General features: G+C 34.3%; 1 protein-coding gene across 1 annotated transcript in view; it reads left to right on the forward strand.

The window, feature by feature from the left end:
* The window catches only part of TAOK1 (TAO kinase 1), a 146,189-nt gene that overhangs the window by 78,280 nt on the left and 55,587 nt on the right, over positions 1–12,322 (forward strand). The window contains exons 4-8 of the mRNA XM_055319146.1: positions 21–122; positions 1,578–1,623; positions 2,138–2,234; positions 3,935–4,048; positions 7,136–7,227. Coding sequence (XP_055175121.1) covers positions 21–122; positions 1,578–1,623; positions 2,138–2,234; positions 3,935–4,048; positions 7,136–7,227 — 451 coding nt within the window. The remainder of the gene's footprint in view (positions 1–20; positions 123–1,577; positions 1,624–2,137; positions 2,235–3,934; positions 4,049–7,135; positions 7,228–12,322) is intronic.

A 12,322-nucleotide genomic window follows, 5' to 3' on the forward strand; every position in this document is an offset into this window, starting at 1 on the left:
CCTTTTTTTTCTCCTCATAGAAATGGCAGGATATTATTAAGGAAGTCAAGTTTCTACAAAGAATAAAGCATCCCAACAGTATAGAATACAAAGGCTGCTATTTACGTGAGCACACGGCATGGGTAGGTATTTGCCCTCTCCTTGCTATAATTTAGTTGGTATTGTATTAGAATTAATTAATTCAAGAATGTCTCATAATGGTTGTGTAAAGCCATGCAAAAATACTTTGAAATGTTAGTTCATACTGAGAGAGGAGAGCAGCTTTTCTTAGACTCTTTGGCAATAAAAGATATAGAACTTTTACAGGTTACCTGTAGAGATTTAGCTGAACTTGATGTGTGTGGTAAAATGTTTTCTGACATTTTTTAGTATCATTTTTTAAGTGGTTTATCAAACATTGTACAACAATCCTTTATTTGAGGATGAAAGTTAGCATATCTTTTTTTTTTTTTTATAAATTTTTATTTATTTATGATAGTCACACAGAGAGAGAGAGAGAGAGAGAGAGAGAGGCAGAGACACAGGCAGAGGGAGAAGCAGGCTCCATGCACTGGGAGCCCGACGTGGGATTCGATCCCGGGTCTCCAGGATCGCGCCCTGGGTCAAAGGCAGGCGCCAAACCGCTGCGCCACCCAGGGATCCCTAGCATATCTTTTTGACATACATATATTGTAATCTGTTTAACCACAAACATTTTGGTAAAGTCTGGGTGAATCTTGGTGTAATATGAACAGATTGTAATTCCTTAGCTAAATAATACTAACAGTAGGGATCCCTGGGTGGCGCAGCGGTTTGGCGCCTGCCTTTGGCCCAGGGCGCGATCCTGGAGACCCAGGATCGAATCCCACATCGGGCTCCCGGTGCATGGAGCCTGCTTCTCCCTCTGCCTGTGTCTCTGCCTCTCTCTCTCTCTCTCTCTCTCTCTCTCTCTCTGTGACTATCATAAATAAATAAAAATAAAAAATAATAATAATACTAACAGTAGAGAATTGAGACACTTTATTACAAGAAATGGAGATTAATTTTGTTTCATTACCATTGAGGTAACAAGGTAGTAATCCAACAGTGGTATAGGCTTAATAACTGTATCTTTAAACAGTAAATTTTCTTTTGACGGAAATGATCCCCAAGGATAATAATAGGACCTACCTTATAAGGTAGTTGTGGGGACTAAATTAGTTAATATATTTAAAATACTGGCACACAAGAGGTGCTCTGTGTTTGCTTTAACAAAACATTTAAATTATAACCTAAACTTTGTACGTATAGATCCAGAGGACAGTTTTTTGTTTCCGTACAGTTATAACAATGTAACTATATTTTATAGTTTAGTTAGTGATTATAGATGAAATATACATCTTGTACAAGTGATTACATGTTGACATTAAAGATTAATGTATCACTGGCTTAACTTTATCATTTAACAAATTGCTAAATATATAAATATATATTTTTTAAAGTAAATGATGGATCGCTTTTATTTTACTTCAAGCCATCTTTTTTATCTCCTTGGTGAATTTATTTTATCTCAAATAGAATCTTTTTACTAATTGATTATAATTTTTCTTCCCATGTAGCTGGTAATGGAATATTGTTTAGGATCTGCTTCAGATTTACTGGAAGGTAGGTTTCCTTTAATTATTCAGGAAAAAAAGTAAGAGCATATGAAATGAGAATTCTGTTTGGTTTTCTTAAGTAATGTAAAAATTTTCTGGAAAGATTAAAATCACCTTTTCGAGATTCTCAGCATGGTATGCACTGTCCTGTAGTAGCATAAAATAGGTGAATTTTCTTACATTATGACATAACAAGCATTTTTCTTCATTCAGCTTAACCTGTTCTTCAGAATGAAGATACGTGAGAATAAGGAGAAGCTTCTCTATTGTTACTTTTGTTTTTATAATCAACTAGTTGTTAAATGTTGTTAGAGGAAAATTGGCTGTGAACTATACATTTTAACAACTAGACACAGCTGTAATACCAGTTATAAACTTCAGTAGCTTCAATGTTTTATTGTCTAGGAGAACAAATCTTCTCACTAAATGTTAGTTTTTTTAAATTGCGTCATATGTATGTTTATTTTTTTAAACAAAAATATTCTGTAAGTAATTATTTTCCAATAAATTCTTATTTTAAGTTCACAAAAAGCCATTACAAGAAGTGGAAATAGCAGCAATTACACATGGTGCTCTCCAGGGATTAGCCTACTTACATTCTCATACCATGATCCATAGGTAAGCACTTTGACAATTATCATGTATTAACAGCAAATGGCTTATTGGATTTATCAACCCTGGAACTTATTAACCCACTTAAAACTTAATAAGTTTTGTTGGTGTTAGCCACACAAAAGCATTTCAAAATCTTATAAACTCATATTTTTTGGGTTGTCCTACAAACATGCCAGTACATTTGATCTCCTTTTAGGATCAGTTTTTTTTTTTTTCATGATGATAAAAGATTTAATTCAAAATTAAAGAATTTTCATTATAGGATCATCTTTATCTTTGTTTACTTATGGTGCTGGGCTTTCTCACATATGAACATTTTATAGATTTGTGATAGGAATTTAATTGTAGAATCATTTAATTTTTAAGATGGAAAAGACATTAGGGATTGTGTAGTCTTATTTTTTTCATTTTACAGATAAAGTGATGCTCCATTTTGTGACTAATATTTCCAAGGTTTTACAAAGCCAGATAAACTAGACTAGAACTAAATCTAGGTCTTTTGTCTTTCCAGTAACTGATAATGCCAGATATCTTTCATTGATCCCATGACATGGATTTAACACTTTTTATATTTTTGAGTATTAATCCTTGATGATCCTTAATAACAGATAGTAATGTTAAAACTAAACTATTTCATAATGCATTTTTTTCATAATGCATTTTTAGCATTGATATAAGTTTGACTATTCTAAAGGGAAACTCACTTTTTTTTTATCATATATGTGGGTCAGGCAATACATATTAAATGCTGTAGCAGAGCTATTATAAGCTAAATGGCTTACCTGGTTTTTTTTTTTTAAGATGAGGATGGTAAGGTCCAAGAGAAATCTATATGCTTAATAAATAAACGAATAGAAGAGGTGGAATTAGAATCTAAAGTCTTATCAGCCTCAAATACCTCTTCTCTTTAATAAAGCAAATGGAAGGAAAAAGATATTTAATATTATACCCATTACAATACTATAGTTAGAATTGACAAGTGTTTGAAAATTTGGTTGGTTTGTTGGGTGGGTGGGTGGGTGGGTATTTTGTGTTTGTCTTTTGTTTTTTGTTTTTGTTTTTGGAAAGGTTAAATGTGTGTTTTGGTGCCACCTAGACATACAATCCTGTTATATAAATATCCATAATACTGTTATTTGCATGGACAGTATGTTTGCTGATTTTAAAAACTAAGCTTGAATGTAAATTTGCAATTATTAGATCCTACGTTATCCATGTGTTTCAGTTTTCATTCATGTTTAGTTAGAAGAACTATGCTAAGTTTTGGAAATGAGAAGAATAACTTTTAAAAAGAATTGGGGATATGAGTCCCTTCTTTCTTTCTTTTTTAATATATTCAGAAATCTTAAAATTATGGAGTGGGCAGCTAATTAAATTTTATTTTTAAAACCATTATTTGTATCAATAAACAGGAACTCAAATATACACTATGCTCTAATTACTTGATTTTCTCTCTTTTGTCTTTACAGCTATTTTGTCTTCTCTTTTAGAGAAGAAAATTGTCATTGTATATTTATATCACTTCTGTATTTTTTACTTTCTAATTTGGATCTTAAGTCTCATTATCCTAACAGAAATTATCCTAGGACTTAATTATTTTGATTTCTCCTTCCCTATTTTAAACTTTTTAATTTGATTTTTATCATTTTCAACACAATCTAATGAAGAAAAGAGAAATAATTTTCTGTGTTTCTTAAACCCAGAGATATCAAAGCAGGAAATATCCTTCTGACAGAACCAGGCCAGGTGAAACTTGCTGACTTTGGATCAGCTTCCATGGCATCTCCTGCCAATTCTTTTGTGGGAACGCCATATTGGTAAGAATAATCCTATTTGCTCTTGATCCTTATAATTAAAATAGGAAATATGTGGTTGTATTTTTTCAGATGGCTTATCTTTTTCCTGGTAATATAATACTATTTAGGACATCTTAACTTTAAGTATAGTTAGTTCAAATATAGATTTGGAGTGCTGCCCTTTACATCTCCTATTTTTCTTTTGTCCCCTTAACATTTTCTTCTCTATTATAACCTGAATATTTTGGGTGTGGGAGTGAAAAAGTTCAGTGAAAATCCAAGTGAGAAGATAGAAATGCTAAGTGGAAATTTGTGTGTTTTCTTTAGATTTATATTAACTAAGATAAGATTAAAGTACCTCAAGGTACTAAGAGTACTTAAAGACTGATAGCTGATTTGGAGATTTGGGGTTTAATTTTTATTGTGGAGAATTTAAAATATATATAAAAGTAGACAAAAGTATTATTGAAACCTCAGATACCAGTTACACAGCCCAATAACAATATCCCTTGGCCATTCCTGCCCCATGTACTCCTTTTTCTCTCTTCCCCTGGCCCTACCATTTGTGTAGCAAATTCTAGGCATCATCTGTTTTATCCCTAAATAATTCATTATTAATGTCAGCAGGTTTGAAGGGAATAGTTGTCCAAATCTTCAACTTCCATATGTTCTTGCATATAATGAGAGTGATATCTTAGGTCCACTACATCTTCTTTCCCATCTACTTTCTAATCTCCCTTTTCCTACTTTATAAAAAATAAGACTCCTTACCCATCCTGAATATTACAATGATGCATTGATCTGGGGTGTAAAAGCCTCAAAGGAATACCAGAAGGACAATATGAAGAATATATAGCAACTATCAGAAATACTGAAGAATCAGGATACGAACTCTTGGCAAGGCCTTGTGCCTATTCAGTCATCTCCCTTCCCTTCCTTTTACTCCTTCCTTTTTCTCTCTCCTCAGTTATCTTCCCCCTTCTTTCTTTCTAATATAAAATTAATAACTGAGATGGTTGTTATGGGGACACTTTAACATGTTATTTGCTTTGAAAATGAAGTGAGACTTTTTTTTTGACAGAAAGTGATTCTGATTTGACTGATTGGTAGGACAGTGAAGACTGGCTTTGCTAATTGGGTTATAGAGCAATGTAATATTTTTTAATAAATCAAATGAGCTAACTCTATAGCTCTGTATTTTAAATATCTTTAAATCGGGGATCCCTGGGTGGCTCAGCGGTTTGGTGCCTGCCTTTGGCCCAGGGTGCGATCCTGGAGTCCCGGGATCAAGTCCCACGTCAGGCTCCTGGCACAGAGCCTGCTTCTCCCTCCTCCTTTGTCTCTGCCTCTCTCTTTCTCTCTGTCTATCATAAATAAATAAACAAATCTTTAAAAAAAATAAATATCTTTAAATCACATATACCATATAAAGTATATATGTATGTGTGTATATGCTGTGCATTGTATCCTTTACAGCTATTAAACTTATAAAATTTAAATAATTCAAAAATATACAAGGGGTTAACTAATTTTCATAAATTCATTAGAGGCAAACAAATTTAAGAACTTGAAGAATTTCTATTCTTCTACTGCTCTAGATTACCAAACTTTAGATAGACTCCCTTTCGCTTCTATTAAAACGTCTCTGTGAGCAAATAATATTTCTTAATGGTTCTGTTGTTTAGAAAGTAATGATGAATATTAGATATTTTTAAAGGTCCTAAAAAGTTCTGCAATAAAAAACAAAATTACTTGTTAAACTCTGCCTAAATTAGTAATTTCCAAAACTTATTTCAACATCTTAAAAGAAAGCCTTTGAGGGATATCTGTGTGGCTTCATTGGTTAAGCATCCGACATTTGATTTCGCCTCAGGTCATGGTCTTAGGGTCATGAGATCCAGCCCCATATCAGGCTCTATACTAGGCATGGAGCCTGCTTTAGATTCTCTGCCCCTCCCTCTGCCCCTCCCTCCCTCTATTAAAAAAAAAAAAAGACCTTGGAAACACTCTGATATTGACAGTTGAAAATTTTCTTTGTTTACATATTCATTAATTTGTATATAGTATATTTGGAAAATAGGAGCTAGGTACATGTTTAGATGTTTTTACACTTACACACTCACATACACTGAAGAGCATGGTGACAATCCTACGTAAGCATCAACAGCTATTCTAAGTGTCTAGCTCTGCTTAACAACAAATACAAATGAAGTGTAAATTAAAGTACCATAAAAAATGTTAGACCTTAATTGAAAATATGAGTTAATGCTCCATTTTATAACCAAGATACCTGTAAGGTTGATAATTGTGTAATTGTCTTTGTTGTAAGCTGCCCTAGACACTTTTATCATGGAACACTATTCCTATTTAAAAGGAAGAATGACAAACTGTGGTTATTCAGTGTTGGTTATTGAGGCAGATATTTTCTCAAATAAATGGAGTGAGCTTGTCACTTCAAGGAGAGCAATTGACAGTATTCGGTGCCAATGATAAAAATTCAGTCTTTCCAGCATAAGTCAGACTTTCATAGTAGGATCCTGAGACCAAAATATTTAAGAATCACTAGCCTAAGGGGGAGTGTGCCTGGGTGCTTCAGTCAGTTAAACATCTGACTTTTGATTTCGGCTCAGGTCATGATCTCAGAGTCATGAAATTGAGCCCTGTGTCAACCTCTATGCTAGGAATGGAGCCTGCTTAGGATTCTCTCTCTCTCTCTCCCCCTCTGCCCCTTTCTTACTCTCTCTCTTTAAAAAAAAAAAAAAACGATAATAATTCTTTAAGATAATAATAAAAAAAACGGAGTTAAAAAAAAAGTCTCTAGCCTAAGGGTTATACAGTATTAGAATATACAACCGTGCTCCGGTATACATCCATTTCTTTTGGATGCTGTTATATGATCATGACAGATGGTGAGAATGAGTCTTACAGTATATATGTAATGGTAAATAATATGTGATTACCTGTGGTACATTTATTTCTCATTATAAAAATTCTTCTGTCCAGATACGATGGCTAGAATTCACACAGGTATTCTCTTATGTGGATACTCATTACATTGATAAAGAATAGTGTGCTTTTTTTTACTTTAAATGACATTTTATGTTTTAGGATGGCCCCGGAAGTAATTTTAGCCATGGATGAAGGACAGTATGATGGCAAAGTAGATGTATGGTCTCTTGGGATAACATGTATTGAACTAGGTAAGCGTTATTCCTTGTTATTATATAGTAAGTTTTGATCAGTGTTTTACTTCATTTTTCTGTACCATATCATAACTTTTTATTTTTTAGTCCATTACAGAAGGGGTCAATGAATCTATTAAAGTTTTCACTTTGGTTATCTGGTAATTTATATATATATTAGGTTAGGTATATTATATTTGCTCTGTTAAAATAATTTTCTAAAATAATTTTCCTCTGTGTTATTAAGTTTGAGGTATTTATGTTTAATATTTAATGAGTATTTGTTACACATCTAAAATATGTCTGTGATTACTAGATTTATCCTCTGTAGAAAGTCTCTATATAGCATTGATGAATTACTTACCTCTACCTAGGATACTTATTAGTTTGAATTAGGTATGAGAATTAGATGTCAGGCTGTATGCCATATTGTAGCAATTTGATTTTATGCACACATTTTATTCTGTTGCCCATAAAGGGAAATATGCTTAAGTCAGTGGACCATCATAACTTTACTAACATTCCCAGTGTAAGAGAGCCAGATAGATAATTGATTTGTCACTATAATTGAAGATGATGTCTATCATCTTGCTCTTGATTCTCCAAGCTTACCCCCTCTAGTCTTACATCCTTTCCCTTTTTTTTCCTTATAAAAATATTCCAGTGGTGCCTGGCTGGCACAGTTGATAGAGCATGCAACTCTTGATTTGGGGATTGTAAATTTGAGCCCCGTGATGGGTGTAGCAATTACTTACAAATAAAGTCTTTAAAAAAATATATTCCATTAAACTTTATTTAAGGGATGCCTGGGTGGCTCAGCAGTTGAGTGTCTGCCTTTGACTCAAGACGTGATCCCAGTTCAGGGATCGAGTCCTACATTGGGCTCCGTGTGAGGAACCTGTTTCTTCCTCTGCCTATATCTCTGCCTCTCTGTATCTATCATGAATAAAAAAAAAAAAATCTTTATATAATAAAAACCCCTCATTTAAAAGCAGTAAATATTGGGAATATTTAATTAAACATTCTAGGAGTGACCACAGATTGAAAATAACACATTAAATGTAAAATCCATGTGAGAGGTGTCTGAGTGGCTCAGTCAGTTGAGCATCCAACTCTCAATTTTGGCTCAGGTTGTGATCTTAGGATTGTGGGATCAAGCCTTGCCTCAGTCTTTAAGCTCCATGGGGAGTCTGCTTGTCCCTCTCCCTCTGCTCCTCCCCTTGCTTGTGCACATGAATGCTCTCTCTCTCTTTCAAATAAATAAAATCTTTTTTACAAAAAAGGTAAAATCCATGTGTAATTTGGTTAAATGGTTTTCAAATTGGGTTTCTCAGTAGTTTTGTAAAATAAGTAGATAAGGAAATTGAGGTAAAATAAAATCAAAAGCTTATCATTATGTAGTAGCTGAATATCCTAATTTCCATTATAAACCAAGCTCTTTCTATCTTACAGTCTAGTATTTTTTCAAAATTATATAATCTTGGGGTGCCTGGGTGGCTCAGATGGGGTGCCTGGGTGGCTCAGATGGGGTGCCCTAAGTGTCTGCCTTTGGCTCTGGTCATGATCTCTAGGTCCTAGGATTGAGCCCCACATCAGGCTCTCTGCTCAGTAGAGCCTGCTTCTCCCCCTCTCTCTCCCCCCGTTTGTTCTCTTTCTCTCTCAAATGCATAAATAAAATATTTTTTAAGAATGATATAATCTTGGGATCCCTGGGTGGCACAGCGGTTTGGCGCCTGCCTTTGGCCCAGGGCGTGATCCTGGAGACCCGGGATCGAGTCCCACGTCGGGCTCCTGGCGCATGGAGCCTGCTTCTCCCTCTGCCTGTGTCTCTACCTTTCTCTCTCTCTCTGTGTGACTATCATAAATAAATTTTTAAAAAAATTAAAAAAAAGAATTATATAGTCTTTAGACATTTTTGCTGTTTATTGTAATTCCTACATTAACCATTCCCTTCGAGCTCTATATCATTTTATTTATTTATTTTATTTTAAAGCATGACAGCTGAGGCACCTGAATGGCTCAGTGGCTGAGCATCTGCCTTTGGCTCAGGTTGAGATCCTGGGGTCCTGGGATTCAGTTCTATATCAGGTTCCCCACAGGGAGTCTGCTTCTCCCTTTGCCTCTGTCTCTGTCTCTATCTCTGTGTATCTCATGAATAAATAAATAAAATCTTTAAAAAAATAAATAAAGCATGACAGCATAAGGAAACAGAGATTTGGAGAGTACCACAGTAACATTCTTTTCTGATTTCTTGGTCTCTCTTTGAGGTTTGCAGAATCTTTTTTACATTTGAAAGTGTTTTAATTTCTATTCTTTTAACCTTGATTCTTCTTCTCACTGGTAGATCCTAATTAATTTCTTAAGAAACTTTGGATATAAATGTAGAGAAGCTGGTTAATATACTCTGCCCATGGGGTATTTTTATATGCTGGCTGATACATGTGCCCCTTGGTGATAGTGAAATTGCCTTAATGGTGCTATTAGATATTATTGATATATGTTTATAGTTATTTGATTACAAAGTATTCATTGACCACTTGTTTGCTCAAAAAGAAATCTGTCTAAAGTCCAGTTTATTCATTTATTTTAGAGCAAGGAGAGAACATGAGAGGGAGAGGCTGAGAGTGGAGCCTGACTTGGATATCCATCTCATGCCCCTGAAACTGTGACCTGAGCCAAAACCAAGAGTCTTTTTAATTTTTTTTTTTTTTATGATAGTCACAGAGAGAGAAAGAGAGAGACGCAGAGACATAGGCAGGGGGAGAACGGGCTCCATGCACCGGGAGCCCGATGTGGGATTCGATCCTGGGTCTCCAGGATCGCGCCCTGGGCCAAAGGCAGGCGCCAAACCGCTGCGCCACCCAGGGATCCCCAAAACCAAGAGTCTTGAGGCTTAACTGACTGCACCTTGCGAGCTTCTTTTTGTTATAGCTAATAAAATAGAATTCCTTCACAATGAGAGTCTTTACACTTAAAATAAAGCAATATCTGAAGATGAAACTGCCTTTAGATAATTTTAACGAGTGAGACACTTAAAGAAATTCTTAGTTTTTGGCATACTTTTGGCATCTTCATCTTTCATAATCACTTTTAAAAATTTTACTCACAAATGTTTTGAATTATGAAGCACTAAGTTAGGAACTACATTTTAAGCCTGCTTCTGGTTCCAGAGGAAAGGTCTACAGTAGCACAAGCCAATAAAATTTTCTGCAGTGATAAAAATGATTTGTATCTGCATGACTTTTGAGCACTTGATATGTGGCTGTTGCAACTAAGTGAATATTTAATTTTGTCATTTAAATAAATTTATATTTAAATAGTCACTTGTGGCTAGTGACTACCCTGTTAGAAAATAGAGATCAAGAGCATGATTTTCAATGCAAATTAGATTTGTAGTCTCTGGAAATATATATGCTTTTCTACTTTAAAATAGTTAAGGATAATGAGTTAAAGCAAATTATTATAGTGCAGGTAGGAGAACAAATGTAAGTCAATTGTACTCACCCTGGTTTTGATAAATATAGTTATTAATAAATACTATCATATTTCATTATCATAATGATTGAAGTAATTTGGTTATGTCTTATGACCAAGAGATCTTAAAGTACAGGCGTTTTCATAGGTGAGTTTATGTGTTTGTTTGCAATTAGTCTGATGAAAAAGTTCCCTACTTTGTTGTTTTCCAGGCTTTGTGCAGGATTGTACAATTGTGTCTATAAAAATAAAATTTACCATTTTTTTCTGATTATAAAGTATAGAGGACATGAATTTTCAGAAAATTAAAGGAGCAAAACGAAAATAAATCAAAATAAAGATAACTGCAGTAATTTGTTAACGGATATCCAAGATAAAAAGATGTAAATTGTGACATCAGAAACATAAAACATTGAGTTTGGAGAGTAAAAATGTAGAACTTTAGAATGTGTTCAAACTTAAGTTGTTACTAACTTAAAGTACTAATATGAATATAAGTTGTTTTATGTACACCTCATAGTAACTACAAAGCAAAAACCTGTAGTAGATACACAAAAGATCAAAAGAAAGGAATACTAATACAAAAATCATCAGATCACAAAAGAAGAGATTAAGAGGAAAGGATCAAAGGAATTACAAAACAATCAGCAAACAATTAACAAAATGGCAACAAGTACATACCTATCAATAATATTTTAATTATAAATGGACTAAATTCTCCAATCATAGAATGGCTAAATAGAATCCATCTGTATAATGCCTATAAGAGACTCACTTCAAATGTAAGGAAACACACAGACTAAAAGTGAAGGGGAATGATAAAGATATTCCATGTAAACAGAAACCAAAAGACAGGTGTGGTAGGTGTACTTACATCAGACAAAATAGACTTTAAAACAAAGACTGTATGGACACCTGGCTGGCTCAGTCTGTAGAGCATGTGACTCTTAATTTCAGGGTCATGAGTTTAAGCCCCATGTGGGGTGTAGAGCCTACTTAAAATTAAAAAAATAACAAGGTGCCTGGGTGACACAGTTAAGCCTCCAGTTCTTGGTTTTAGCTCAGGTTGTGATCTCAGGATTGTGAAATTGAGGCCCACTAAGTTTCTCTTTCCCTCTCCCTCTACTCCTCTCCTTCATACTCATATACACTCTTTCTCAAATATATAAATAAGTCTTTTCTTAAAAATTAAAAAAAATGGGCAGCCCAGGTGGCTCAGTGGTTTAGCACCACCTTCAGCCCAGGGCCTGATACTGGAGACCCAGGATCGAATTCCACTTCGGGCTCCCTGCATGGAGCCTACTTCTCCCTCTGCCTGTGTCTCTGCCTCTCTCTCTCTTTCTGCCTCTCTCTCTCTCTGTCTCTCATGAATAAATAAATAAAATCTTCAAAAAAAATTTTTTTTAAATAATAATACACTGACTTCTGAAAGAGACAGAAGGGCATTACATAATGGTGAAGAGGTCAGTCGAGCAAGAAAATATAACATTTGTAAATATTTATGTACCCAATGTAGGACCACCTAAATATATAAAGCAGTTTTAATACACCTAAAGGGAGAAATAGAAAGCAATGCAATAATAGTAAAGGACTTTGATACATCACTTTTATCAATGGATAGATCATCCAGATAGAAAAT

Source organism: Nyctereutes procyonoides, unplaced genomic scaffold (genome assembly GCF_905146905.1).
Source record: "Nyctereutes procyonoides isolate TBG_1078 unplaced genomic scaffold, NYPRO_anot_genome, whole genome shotgun sequence".
In the NCBI taxonomy this organism is placed as follows: Eukaryota; Metazoa; Chordata; class Mammalia; order Carnivora; family Canidae; genus Nyctereutes; species Nyctereutes procyonoides.